We start from the raw sequence: 15,276 nt of genomic DNA on the forward strand, positions 1-15,276 counted from the left end.
CCACTCTCCACTCCCACCCCCTGGTGTCCCGACCAGCGGAATCCACTATTGGTGATTGTGATACACCTGCTGCAGGACAGGGGACAGAAGCGGTTTGAGATTACAGAGAGGAATGAGGAATCTACTTCTCAAATCTATAGTGGTCATATTTTCTCTGAGGCAGGGTATCAGCAAGAATGGGACACTGCCATGGTCCCTACTCAGGTATTGTGTGTGCACAGTTCAGCTCCCATGTTAGTCCACACTGGTGACCCAGGGTCTTGTTGTCACCATTGCTGTATAGCAGGGGTGCCCAACCAGTGACCCGGGGGCCACAAGTGGCCCGCGGAGCCCTCTGATGTGGCGCGTGACCTCCTGCTCTGGGATGGCTGATTGGCAAGCCCAAATTGCAGGATGCCGACCTGCCATCCCAGAGCATCAGTGTTGTGAATGAAGCCGCGGTAGAGGAAGCAAGCATCTTTTCAGAAAGTGCACCTTACCTGCAGGATATAATAGACTTCTATGGCAAAGTGCAGCTAGCTGCCAGGAAAACCTCAGGTACACTGTGCTGTACCCACAGTGTGGGTAGAATGCAGACCATCAGTGTAAAAGCAGTCTTAGGCCCCTTTTACGCGATCGGTCCAACCCAATCGGACCCTCCATTCACCTCTATGGAGCGGAAGATGTAAACAAACTTTTGTCTGTTTACACCCGCCTACCTCCAATCTGATCTGTTAAAAAAAAAACAGAAGTGGATCTCTCCCCTTCCATGTGATTGGATCAGAGGGCCCATAGAGTAGATTGGGCTGTGTCTGTTTTGCATATGCAGACTGGACACTGACCTGTCATCTGCCCTCTCCGCTCATCGTGGCCCACAACTGGTTACTAAGTCACTTAAGTGGCCCTCGTCCTTCAAAAGGTTGGGCACCCCTGCTGTATAGGCAGAATTCCAGTATTTGGGGAGCTACCACAACATGCCCAAACTGTCATAAGCAAAATATTTGGAGTACCCCATTCTCATAGGAGAATAGTGCCCTGACTTCACTGGCTGCTTGTTTGTTTAGAAATAAATACTAGAATCACCCTGATCCTGACCCCGAAACCCCTCTCAGTCCGTGGAAGGATTGTCCTTCGCTAAACCAGTCCCTGGTGCCAAAACGGTTGGGGACCGCTGTACTACGTGACAACTTACAACCTGAACGCAATTGGGCCTTTTTCGGCACTTTTTGTTTGCAAGTAAAAATCTGTATTTTTTGCTAGAAAATTACTTAGAACCCCCAAACATTTTATACATATTTTTAGCAGAGGCCCTAGAGAATAAAACGTGATACAGTATTTGCGCAGTGGTTTTTCAAAAGTAATTTTTGGGGAAAAAATACTCTTTAATTAAGTTTAAAGCAAAAAAACACATTATACAATTTTTTGGTAACATATAAAAGATGATGTTACGCCAAGTAAATAAATACCTAACATGGCACGCTTTAAAAACTGCGCACATTATGGAATGCTGACAAACTACAATACTTAAACATCTCCATGGGTGATGCTTTACATTTTTTTACAGGTTACCAGTTTAGAGTTACAAAGAATGCATAGAATTATTGCTCTCACTATAACGTTTGCGGCGATACTTCACACTTCAACCACCGGCTTCTGTGCTGGGCTTCCCGATCGCACAGGAGAGCCTGGAGGGGCACTTGCAGATTGTGGGAGGGGGGACAGCCAATTGGATCACTTTTAAAGAGATAGGGAATCGCCAGCTGAAAATTTTAATACCGAAGTCATGGCTTACAGCTGCAGCCATGGCCCAAGTATAACCACTTGAACACAATCACATATATATGTGATTTTACGGCAAGTGGTCGAGTCACCATTACCATTTTATGATGTGTGCCCTTTCAATTAATATTTGTATTATTATTTTTAATACTTTACAAAATTGATATAGTGATAACCATTTGTGGAGCCTTTACAAAATAAATGGAGACAGTACCAGTTCTAGTCCTTCTTCAGCTCCCACTACCCAAATAAACCCACTGACCCAGATTCTACATTTCTGAATTTAGATCAACTAAAATATGTTGTCTGGTTTCTTGTCCTGGAGTAAATATACATCACTACCGTCCTTTGTGGTGACTCGCGTGTGGTTCTGTATAATAAATAATAATGTTCATGACGTATATGAATTTAAAATAAAGAAATAAATACATCTTTGCATCTTCATCTAGACAAATGAAAGAAACTCGATCATTGGTGACAATTATCGGTGGCCAATACCAGTTCCATACTACTTAGAGGACAGCTTAGGTATGTTTTTAAACAACAGATGTAGACATGTGATTGATCGTATACTGTTGTGGTATATTCTGTTATATGTTTATGTATATTTGTGTAAATTGGCATCTCCTTAGCAGATTCAAAGAGTTGCTTAAAACAGAAATTCAAATAAATATTTAAAGCTTTTATTAATATATCATATAATAACATTTGGCCCCCTTTAATCTCAGCATAACCATTTAGTTTGTCTATTTTTTTCTTAAAACAAACCTATCATCTGTAGATACATTGGGCTAGATTCACAGAGAAATGCCTATCTTTAGGCGGGCGTAGCGTATCTCATATACGCTACACCGCCGTAACTTTGACAGGCAAGTCCCGTATTCAGAAAGAATTTGCGCCCGAAGTTACGGCGGCGTAGCGTATATGGGCCGGCGTAAGCCCGCCTAATTCAAAATAGGCTGGTAGGGGGCGTGTTGTATGGTAATTACCCGTGACCCCACATATTTGACGCTTCTGATGAACGGCGCATGCGCCGTCCATGAAAGTATCCCAGTATGCATGCTCCAAATTACGCCGCAAATAGTCAATGCTTTCGATGTGAACGTAACTTACGCACAGCCCTATTCGCGTACGACTTGCGTAAACAACGGAAAATTCTACGCTGTCCCGACGTCCATACTTAACATTGGCTACGCCTGATATAGCAGGGGTAACTTTACGCCGAAAAAAGCCTTACGTAAACAACGTAAATCAATGCGCCGGGCGGACGTACGTTTCTGAATCGGCGTATCTAGCTCATTTGCATATTCTATGCGGAAATCAACGGAAGCGCCACCTAGCGGCGACGTACGCCGACGTAACTCCTTTCTGAATCTAGCCCATTCTGTATATTTATATACTTTATATTTATAGTCTTTCCCTGTAAGGGCTCTTTCACACGGAGCGGACCGTTTCAGGGTCCGCTCCGTGTGTCCGCCAAAGCTCAGCGGGGATCCCCGCTGAGCTGTCGGCGGATAGGACAGGGACCGCCCTGTCTCTGCTCCGCTGTCCCCTATGGGGGATCGGATGCAGACGGACCGTCTGTCCGTCTGCATCCGATCCGTTCCGCCGAATGGAAGAAAAATAGGGTTTCTTCCGTTCAGAAAACCGGATCCCGACGGACGCGGACGCTAGCGGATGCTCCATCCGCTAACGGCCGCGATCCCATAGGGAATCATTACAAGTCCGTAAACGGACTTGTAATGAGCGGACGAACGGTCCGCTAGTGTGAAAGAGCCCTTAATAATAAGTTAGTACTTCCCCTTTCTGCTTCAGAAACTAATACTTTGTGCCCCTTACATCATTGGTACTAGTGATGGGCACCCTCACGCACCAATTGGGTGACTCAAGGAAAACTGTTTATAACTTCAGCAGCCAATAAACCTTGTTCTTCTAATACTTTTGACATATTGGTCATACTTTTGGTCATATTGGCCATACTTTTGGTCATATTGGTCATACTTTTGGTCATATTGGTCATACTTTTGGTCATATTTCATCTGTGATATGTTGGCTTTGCTTAAAAAAATTATCTATATTCTCTGTTTGGCTAGAGATAAATGTGATTTTATTTTATTTTTTTAAATCTGCTTACAAAACCGTATTATTTCCTTAATCCAATAGTATACATATACAAATTTTAATGAAATTATTTTAATTTGCAGAGAAAGAAATGGCAACATTTTTCACATATTTTTCTGCTGGTCTACAAAAATGGTTATAGAAAAACTGAAAAACGAAAGCATGGGACTTGAAAAAACCTTTAGGGATCTGTGATGAGCACACTCCCTATCATTTACATCTATAATAAAATGCTTCCCAATCATATGAATATTAGGAAGCATTATAATGTGTATTCAAAAAGAGGCAAAAGGACCAGTAATCATAGAGTACTAAGAGTATTTAGGGCATAGTGACAGGTTCTCTTCATAGGGTATCCTCCCACTTACGAATACTTATTTTCTCTACATTTCCCACTTCCCTATTTTCCTGTTGGATCACTAAATTGAATGACTGTGTAAGTTCTGTGTTGGTCTGTGTAAGGCCCCGTACACACGACAGAGGAACTCGACGTGCTTGGCACGTCGAGTTCCTCGTCGAGTTTTGGGATGAAGCCGCCGAGGAGCTCGGCGGGCCGCCTTCTCCCATAGAACAACGCGGACAACGAGAAAATAGAGAACATGTTCTCTATTTTCTCGTCGAGTTCCTCGGCGGCTCCATCGAGCCAAAACTGTACAGACGACAGAGTTTCTCTGCAGAATCCGGGTTTTGACCGAGTTTCTCGGTGAATTCTGCCGAGAAACTCTGTCGTGTGTACGAGGCCTAAGAGTTTACACAGGGTTCAAGACCTTCTTCCCTCCCCAAGCTAAGTATCTTTTGGGACGCACTATAAAGAAAACCTAAAACTTTGTACTAAATAGGAACAGTGACATATTTTCTTAAAATCTCATACAGACGCATTTCTTAGTTGGTGCTCAAGTGTCAAGATAAACATATGGGAGCTGCCACTGGCAACTTTGATATTCTTGCAGCAACAGGTTTTACTTCAAGGGTAATCATTGTAACAATATTATATTCTGATATCTGTATTTAGGCCCAGATTCTCAAAGGGCTTACGACAGCGCAATGCCATGTACGCCGTCGTAAGTCCTAATCTGGGCCTTCATATCTATGCGACTGATTCTTGGAATCAGTTACGCATAGATATCCATTAGATCCGACAGGCGTAAGGCTCTTACGCCGTTGGATCTTAACTGCAATTTTTTTTTTGCCCGCTAGGTGGCGCTTCCGTCGTTTTCCCAGTCGAGTATGCAAATTAGCTAGATACGCGAATTCCCGAACGTACGCGCGGCCGACGCAGTAAAGTTACGACGTTTACGTTAGGTTTTTCCAGCGTAAAGTTGCCCCTGCTATATGAGCGGCAACCAATGTTAAGTATGGCCGTCGTTCCCGCGTCAAAATTTATAAATTTACGTTGTTTGCGTAAGTCGTCCGTGAATGGGGCTGGACGCCATTTACGTTCACGTCGAAACCAATGACGTCCTTGCGACGTAATTTGGAGCAATGCACCCTGTGATATTTTACGGACGGCGCATGCGCAGTACGTTCGGCGTGGGAACGCGCTTAATTTAAATGCTACACGCCCCCTACCCTGCCTAATTTGAATTAGGCAGGCTTGCGCCGGGTGATTTACGCTACGCCGCCGCAACTTTACAGGCAAGTTCTAAGGCCCAGATTCTCGTAGAATGGCGTAACTTAGGGCGGGCGTAACGTATCTCATTTACGTTACGCCGCCGCAAGTTTTTCAGGCAAGTGCTTTATTCACAAAGAACTTGCCTGTAAAGTTGCAGCGGCGTAGCGTAAATCACCCGGCGCAAGCCCGCCTAATTCAAATTAGGCAGGTAGGGGGCATGTAGCATTTAAATTAAGCGCGTTCCCACGCCGAACCTGTAGCATTTAAATTAAGCACGTTCCTGCGCCGAACGTAAAAAATAAACAATTTTTACAATGAAACAAACATCTAAAAGGAACAAAAGGCTTTACTAAAAAGTCTTAAAGTGGATGTAAACCCAAAAATGTATATATTTTTTGTTATGTCACAATGTAGAGAATACGATTTCCTATCATCTGTGCCCAGTCTTGCCACACAGAGTTAATCCAGCGCTGAGCAATCCTCTTTTTATTGTTCAGTGAAATAAAACAGACCTCCAGATAAAGACCAAAGTCCTTGCTTGAGTGACAGGTTATTTACATATCTCGTGCACTAGCTTGCAGACATGCACAGCTTCTTGTCTATGTATATTCTGATGGCTGAACTGTGGATCACCCCATATTTTGAAAACATTTAATCAAAACACAGGAAAGACAGCCAATCCTGAGAGAGCTGGACGGGAGAGGAGAGGAGGAGAGGGGAGGGGGATGTGAATAGTGCACTTTACAGAAGCTGTGCTTGTCTGCAAGCTAGTGCACAAGATATGTAAATAACTTGTTTTAGTAAAGCCTTTTGTTCCTTTTAGATGTTTGTTTCATTGTATAAATTGTTTATTTTTCTTTTGTTTCGATTTGTAGCACTTTGAGATCTTTTGATGTAAAGGGCGTTATAAATAAAATGTATTATTATTATTTAAAAATAATAAGATATTATATAAAGTCACTATGACATAAGAAGAAACAAGTTCCATCCATTTTATATCGCTCAGTAATAATATTACTGTATTACTCCATCAGTAAGTTGTTAAGTCATGCATAATCTTTTAGACTAGTCATTTTAAACATGGTTACATCATTTTTTATTATATTATCTAACAGCAAAGAAAAAATATTTTGTTATTTTCTTTTAATGCAGACATCAATACGAAAGCACTTGTCTTAGAAGCTTTCGAACGTTACCGACTCAAATCTTGCATAGACTTCAAACCTTGGGAGGGAGAACCCAATTACATCTCAGTATTCAAGGAAAGTGGGTATGAAAACTTTAATTGTACCCCTTACTTCATTAGAAATAAGTGTCTTGTTTATAATTTGCATTCCTTGGGGGGTTACGTTATAACTTAAAACATATTCTTTCTCTTTTCATGTGTCATGATCTGTGCCATTTTTCTATACCTTGTACACTGAAGCCAACAAGAAATGTACAATTTGCTATAAAGTTATAACATAAAGTCCTAAGCTACTAGCCAGGCCTGAAGAGTTACTCGCCACCAGTTGCCCCACCCAACCCCTACCTTGCTCCGCCCCTAATTTCACCCCTAAACACTCCCTCGTGAAATTACACTGTTAAATGTTTTATGCAGAATTAAGTTTAAAAAATAATATTAACAACAACTTTATCAGTGTCCATTAGTGCAGCCTCATCAATGTAGTCTATCAGGGCCTATCAGTGTAGCATATCAGTGCAGCTTAATAGTGCTGCCCCATCAGTGCCACCTTATCAGTGTCCATCAGTGCAGCCTTATTAGTGCTCATAAATGTATCCTCATCGGTGCCCATCAATGCAGCCTTATCAGTGCCCATCAATGCAGCCTTAACAGTGCCCATCACAGCAGCCTCATCAGTGCTCATCAATGCAGCCTGTCAGTGCCTATCAATGCCCATCAGTGCAGCATCATCAGTGCCCATCAATGCAGCCCATCAGTGCCCTCCATCAGTGCAGCCTCATCAGTGCCCATCAATGCAGCCCATCAGTGCAGCCTCATCAGTGCCTCATCAGTGCCCATCAATGCAGCCTATTAGTGAAACCTCATCAGCGTCCATCAATGCAGCCTCATCAGTGCCCATCTTTGCAGCCTATCAGTGCCTATCAATGCAGCCTCATCAGTGCCTATTAATGCAGCACAGGGATGACAGGGAGGAGAGCGAGCCGGATCACACAGAGGGATCTCCTGCTGTGACACACCTTGGATCTGAAACGCTGGTTGCTGTCAAACAAAGTCCCTTCTCCTGGACTGGCTCCTACAGTATGATAGACGTCACACTACTTCAATTTCCCGGCATTGGACCAGTGTGCTGTCTATCATAGGAGCCGGTCCAGGAGGCAGGACTTTGTTTGACAGCGACTGGCATTTCAGATCCAAGCTGTGTCACAGAAGAAGTTTCCCTCTCTGTGTGTGATCCAGATGTGTTATAATACATCCAAATTTGTGGAAACTGTGCATCTGTCCCTACCATGTACAGGGCCTTAAAAAACTAATTATTTTGTTGTTATATAGATCAAATTAATGCAGTTTTCTTATATCAAGCATTTTCTTTGAATCAATGTAATTATTATTTGTTATTATTTAAGAAAAGTAAAAGATAATGGGCTAGATTCAGATAGGTAATCTATCTGATTTACGTTACGCCGCTGATTTACGTTTACGTTACGCCTGCCTCTAAAGTTGCGGTGGCGTAACGTAAATTCCGCGGCTAGGGGGAGTGTACTATTTAAATCAGGCGCGTCCCCGCGCCGATCGAACAGCGCATGCACCGTCCGCAAATTTTCCCAGCGTGCATTGCTCCAAATGACGTCGCAAGGACGTCATTGGTTTCGACGTTAACGTAAATTATGTCCGGCCGTATTCGCGAACGACTTACGCAAACAACGTAAAAAATTCAAAACTCGGCGCGGGAACGACGGCCATACTTAACATAGGATACGCCGCACTTACCCCTCCTATAGCAGGGGTAACTTTCCGCCGGAAAAAGCCGAACGCAAACGACGTAAAAGAAAAGCGCCGGTCGGTCGTTCGTTTCTGAATCGGCGTAAATGCTCATTTGCATATTCGACGCATAAAAGATATGGAAGCGCCACCTAGCGGCTGGCCTGGGATTGCAGCCTAAGATCCGACGGTGTAAGTCACTTACACCTGTCGGATCTTAGGCATATCTATGCGTAACCTGATTCTTTGAATCAGGCGCATAGATACGACGGCCGGATTCAGAGATACGACGGCGTATCAGGAGATACGCCGTTGTATCTTCTTTCTGAATCCGGCCCAATGAGTATAGCTCAGACCAATCAGAAATAAAGTAAATTTTCAAAAACATTGGACATGGCTCCACAAATTAAGGACAGCATTCCAAATGGTGTAGATCTGTAAATAGGATTGAAATCCCTTTTGCACAATTGATGTAGGTCTGCATGTAACTATTGATCCAACTAAATGATCTGCTTTCTCTCAGAAAGTAGGCTTAAATGCACAAACCTCTTTCTATAAGCAAACATTGATTTACTAAAACTGGAGAGTGCAACATTGGGTGCAGCTGCGCACATGGGCGTCTGCAGAACTTTTTTCAGGGGAGGACATCATTTTAAGGTCACTCATTCCCCGCCCCTTTTTGTCAATGTCATGGAGGGGCTTGAGTGGGCGGTGATGGTGCCTCCAGTCCAGCACAATCGCCGCTGAACTGGAGGCAAGAGATGAGGGGTAGGAGTCCAGTGAGACTAGGGGCAGGAGTCAGCAAGCACAGCAGAGGGATCAGCATGGAGTGGAGGGATGGAAGGTAAATCTTGCTGCTTTGCATAAGATAGCCCGCTGACATGTACACCATGGGAACATAGGGACATAGTGCAAGGGAAAAAAAGAAATGGGGACAGAAATGGCTTTAAAGACTTTTTTTAGTGCCACTAATACGACATGGGGTATAATTTTTGAAGCAAAGCAAAGCAAGGTGTAACCAGGTCTGTAAACTAATCATTTTATTTAGTGACGGGAGCTTTGACTAGCGTTCCAAGAGCCTTAAAAAAGCTTGTCCGAAGCCTTGTTTTGAAGCAAGTGTAAACGAGCCCTTAGTGTGCCTAGGCACTTCTGTACATACACCGTAATAGCCTTATATCTGCCATGTGAAACCAAAGCCACTGTGCCTCTGAATGCCACTCTCAGAAGATTTCGAGTGAGATTTGCTCCTCTGTATGCCTTTTTTTTGGCACAGCTTCCCAAGTTCATTTAATCTTTAGGCCTATACTGAGGCTAGTCAGTATACTAAGAATGAAGGGGCAGCACAAGACAATGGGACAATGTTTATATATATCATAATCATACCTTTGTATTTTTTCAGAATGTATTACTACAATATTGAGTAAAAAAGATAACCATTCCCTTTCTTGTTATATAGATGTTGGTCCTATATTGGGAATTTACGTAGGGGAAAGCAGCAACTTTCGCTTGGTGCCAACTGTGACAGAATAGCGACAATTCAGCATGAGTTTCTCCATTCTCTGGGGTTTTGGCATGAACAATCACGGGCTGACCGAGATGACTACGTCACAATTGTGTGGGACAGAATCCTGAGTGGTAAGAGCTGTTATTTACAGGACATCTCTAACACAAGAGCTGTTCTGACACCCTGCTCTCGTCTTTGTCTAAAGACTGGTTGTAGCGCCTCACTGCAGGTTTTGCAGGAATTCAACAGTATGTTAATTCTGATCAGCCAGGGAAAGAGAAAATACTGGACTTGAGGTTTGAAGGAAACTATGTTTTTCACTAAAGGTCTTACATCCCCATTGCCCAAATTGTGGTTGATTAGTGCTTCTTGTTTAGATCAGGGGGCCCTACAAAATGTAGTCAGTCTTTGCTTTACTAGAAACTGATCATGAGACCCGAGGTGAAGGATTCCCGAACTTTCCCTGTGCCTCTGTATTACCTGGGTAATTCCTCCCTTCACTCTGCACCTTAATATATATAGGTAATAGCCAGGTGCCCAGACAGTTACTTAACGCTCACACCTGCTGCCAAACAAATTTGATTGAGGGCTCATTAACACCCGTCTCATCTGATATGTTGCATTAATGCATACATGTTAACATGCATTATGTCTTCAGAAAAAGAGGAATGGGGGAGGGGGCATTAGTGAAACCTATACCTGTTGTGTTACCAACTGTAATAGGAATTAATCAATAACATACACAATATGTGCAACCTCTTAAATCAAATTAAAACATTAAAGTGCTAAACCATAGTGCAACTTGTGAACCAAAGTGAATAGAATAAATGTCCTTTGAACAGTTTAATAAATCTTCAATGGTGTGTCTTCAATGAGACATAATATGGGAAACCATCACCAATTTGTAATGTATCCAGACAAACACACACCCAATGTGCTCAGTAGGATGTCCTACTCACCAGAGGGCCATGACTTCTTTAGCTAAAAAGAAGGTCAAATTGCGCTTAAGTGTCTTGGAACTTGCTTTGTTGTTCTTATAAATAGGTCAGGAGATTTTTCTTCCTATCCTCCTCTCCACCATGGTAACTCATTGAAAATAAAAGAATACTGTTTTATTAAAAAAATAAGGGTTGCTTGCATGAATGATGATGGAGAGAACCGTCACCACCCGACTCGCGCTCAAGGGTTAGTGTGCTGCGTGCGTTCCACTGCTGTGTAAACACAAAACTGGAAAGCCTGGAAGTGACATTGACTGGAAGGGCAATGTATGCTTTGTCTTACATAGTCATCAGGAAGTGTCCCTGGTCACTAGGTGGAAGATACTAAATACCATGGGAGTAAAAAATGGGGACAATTTTCCTGATGAAGACTACCTGATGGGAATTCTCTGTATTTATGAAGGGAAATCTCCCCAGTGGAAAAGGGACAGCAAAAAGTAAACAAATGTTTTCACTGATACAAAACGGGAAAAAAAAGACTGCAAAATCCTTCAGTGACAGATAATTATGAATTGGTTTTTGACACATTACAATGTCTTTTCTTTCACAGGACGAGAAGGCAATTTCAATAAATATAATGATACTCGGTCCAGCTCTCTAAATGTTCCATATGACTACACATCAGTTATGCATTATGGTAAGACAGCCTTTCAAATTGCCAGTGAACCCACCATTGTAACGCGGATAGAATCCTTCAGTGATGTCATTGGACAAAGAATGGATTTCAGTGACTACGATCTTGAAAAGCTTAATCGTTTGTATAACTGTTGTAAGTATCTAAAATATATTTTTATTTTATCATTTTCAAATCCTGCAGAACTGCTATAACCAACCTCATTGGTGATTGTTAAGTTGAATACTTGTGTACCTGAACCGATAAGTAAAATTGATAAAAAAAAGGAATGAATTCACCCCTAGAGAGGCCTTTATCTCCCTAGACCTCCTTGACTCCCAGAGTATTTTTTTCAGTAATGACTCACTCAACGTTTCATACAATTTACTGTATATTTGTAGTATATATAGATATCATTTTTTTAATTCTTTATCTTTTTATTATTATTATTATTATTATTATTATTATTATTATTATTATTATTATTATTATATACAGCCCCCCATGCAGCAGATCACTTCTAATAGTAATCTATTGTTGACTGCAACAAGTAAGCAATAGGTCACTAAAACAGTGATCTACTGCTTCAAAAAATGGTTCTGGACAGAGCTGTAACATCTCTATTCTGCCATGATGTCACAACACAGCATTAAACATCCAATGGAGCAGTCTGTAGAAGCATTGGAAGCCCAGGGGCTAATTGTTTCAGCTGCTGGGCTTAGTACTGGACAAGGGTCACCAACAGCTGGTGGTTCCAGTGCAAGTGCCAGCAAGACGCATGAAGAGCCACTGTCCCAGTTTTTAAATGGTGGCTGGCACTCAAGCAGTTAAATAAAAAAAATTACCTGCCAAAGGATTTGAATTATTGTTTAGCCAGTCTTGAGATTTACACAACTTTGCCACACAGCACAGTTCTGAGGGAAGGGACCTGATTTTTCTTTGTTGCAGATTTACTTTTGCTTTCAGGTCCCCTCCCTATCCCTACCAGTGACTGGACAGTGAAAGTAGAAGCAGCAGATGATGAGCTCATCTATCTGCTAACTTCTCCTGCCGTTACAGCTTCAGTACACCTGATTTGCTCCTTGTGCTTCTTCTTCCTTTTGCCTCTCTAATCTATGTTGTACAGTAGACTGAGACAGGCTGATAACAAGTCAAATACAATTACCGGTACTTACATTTTTATATAAAATACACATTTAATTATGTTTACTTGATGACAGAACTTCATTCATTAAGGCAATTAACCTAAATTTCTCTTGATATCAGCCTGCTTTAAAGTCTAAGTTCACCTTTTATAAAAAATAAATATTAAATGCACATCTTTTTGCATTTAAAAAAAAGTTAGCATATAGTATTTTTTACTCTGCAGCCTGTAAAGCATTTCACCCGTGATCAGCAGATCAGGGGTGCAATGTTAGGATCCTGCAGACACTCAGTACAGCTGTCTGCCCATACCTCATATGGACATGCAGTTATTGAATGGCAGGAAAAATCAATGGATTACAAGAGCGCTCACCAACTCTGAAGAGGAAATAGTTGGTGCGCACTCTTGTAATCCATAGATTTTTCCTGCTATTCACAGTTCATTGAGAAGTACAAGCTGTCGGCCGCAGTGGATGATGGTACTTGTAGTTTATTCATTAACAGAATGTTGATTTTAAATTGTGACAGTGTGTGTGGAGAGAAGATCCCTTATTCGCTGTAACATGTTACAAGTTCCACCCAAAATACAGATGAAAATTGAAACATGTTACAAAGGTGAGCTCATCCTTTAGTTCCCTTTACAGGAGCACTTAGACTGGGAGTAGGAGGTGGGAAGGTCAGTACTCTAAACTAGTCGGACTGTGACACATACAGAAGAAACAATCTGACAGGAGAGTAATGACCTCATCAATGTGCTGCTTTTTCTTCATTCCCAAGTAACATGTTAAAGGGAGGTGACCAAGGTTTGCTGTTGATTTGTATAACAGAAAAGTGAGATCGTTAACTTTACTATATTGCCTCACAGAGCTGTGTATATCTCAGGTCTGGCTTAAAAAATGTATAAAACATATGGCAGGTATAACATCTGCCATATATGCATTTCAACTCTGTATTTAGCTGTTGGTCCAGAGGCAATGTTGTTGCTACATACATATGTAATTAAAAAGTGGATGTAAACCCGATTCATGAAATTTGAGCTGGGCACATACATCTGCAGTATTTTGTTATCTCAGTTCAAAGAGCTAAGTCCCGTAGCTCTCTTCTGAACCGTTCCTCTGTTATAAGCCAGATAACTCCTGACAAATTCTCTGACACATCAGATAAAAGCAGCCTGAAATTTCAGTCCGGGAAGGTTGCTAAAATAGATTAGCAGAGAGCTGGCCCTGTTACAAGACGGGGTGTGTGCCTTTCCTCCAATCAGAAATTTAAGCTATCTTGGCTGTATGCCCAGACATCACACTCTGTGTTAAACATGAAGAGAAGTTTTCCTAACACAATCTGAACATTCTAAACAGTATATAAATGTGAATACAGTAGATATACATGTAAAACTTATGTAGGGAGATTTGGTTCATCTCTGTGTATCATCTGAGGCTGTTCACTTCACTGGGTGTATGGAGGGTTTACATCCACTTTAAGGCTTAGTAAGAGAGTGAGCTTACTATTTTATGTTCAGATACATCAGACTGGTATGGCTTATTTGGCAGGAAGCAGTTGGAGGCAGAGAAGTAACACTGGAAGCTGAAATACTGTAACAGGAAATTGTCTGGCTGTGCTGTATAGATCTGTATAAATCACATGACTGGCTGAAGAACAATACAAATCCATAAACATATGTGCTAATTAGAGGTTTGCAGGAAGTTCTATACATGTGCACACTGAAATATTTCGTTTTCGGAATTAAATTTTCGTCCGAAAAATAAATTTCTTTAATCCCGAAATTAGTTTTTATTTAATTTGTTTCGTTAAAAAATGCATTCATCCAAAAATCCGAATTAATTGAGGTCGAATCTGTCATTGAAGGCTTATGGTGTCTGTCGAATGTTCCAAGAAGATTCGACGGAGCAGCTAAACTGTACGACGTCGCAATTCTACATTTCCGGTCGAATGTTCCACCTACAAGCTATAGAAGGATTCTAATGTTGTATGACACTAGTAATAATTATATTTATAAATTATTATTACTAGTCAACCAACATTCGAATTCCTCTATAGCCTACGGGCCGAGCATTTGACCAGAAATGTACGATTGCGGCGTCGTACAGTTGAGCTGCTTGTCAAATCTTCTCAGAACTTTCGACAGACACCATTAGCCTTCAATGACAGATTCAACATTTGTATGTTTTTCGCTGCTTTGTCGAATCTTCGTTGTTCATGTTGAATGGTCTACCCCAACACTGTCTCTATAATGTCGAATCTTTCCTCTCTATGTCGAATCTTTCCTCTCTATGTAGAGTAATCTTGGACTAATAGAGTTAAGGTTGGACACATTTGACCGCAGATTCGATAGACACAGATTGCTGTCATGTCTAATATCCTATCTATACCGAACTGTTGTAGCAACGAAAACGAAAATAAAGCATTTTTTTATGTTGGATCTTTCGGATTCTGCGCGTTCGTTTTCGTTTTGTTATAACGAAAATACCCAAAATTCGGACGAAAACGAATGCACATGTCTAGGAAGTTTCTCTCTCAGGCCTGGTACACACGATAGGATTGATCCGCGGATACGGTCTGCCGCAC

General features: G+C 41.6%; 1 protein-coding gene across 1 annotated transcript in view; it reads left to right on the forward strand.

Annotated features, from left to right (window-relative positions):
• LOC120940956 (meprin A subunit beta-like) overlaps nucleotides 1-15,276 on the forward strand; it is a 61,827-nt gene that overhangs the window by 16,206 nt on the left and 30,345 nt on the right. The window contains exons 5-8 of the mRNA XM_040354120.1: nucleotides 2,208-2,286; nucleotides 6,644-6,761; nucleotides 9,892-10,070; nucleotides 11,488-11,706. Coding sequence (XP_040210054.1) covers nucleotides 2,208-2,286; nucleotides 6,644-6,761; nucleotides 9,892-10,070; nucleotides 11,488-11,706 — 595 coding nt within the window. The remainder of the gene's footprint in view (nucleotides 1-2,207; nucleotides 2,287-6,643; nucleotides 6,762-9,891; nucleotides 10,071-11,487; nucleotides 11,707-15,276) is intronic.

The sequence above is a fragment of the Rana temporaria genome, chromosome 5, assembly GCF_905171775.1.
Source record: "Rana temporaria chromosome 5, aRanTem1.1, whole genome shotgun sequence".
NCBI classification, from domain to species: domain Eukaryota; kingdom Metazoa; phylum Chordata; class Amphibia; order Anura; family Ranidae; genus Rana; species Rana temporaria.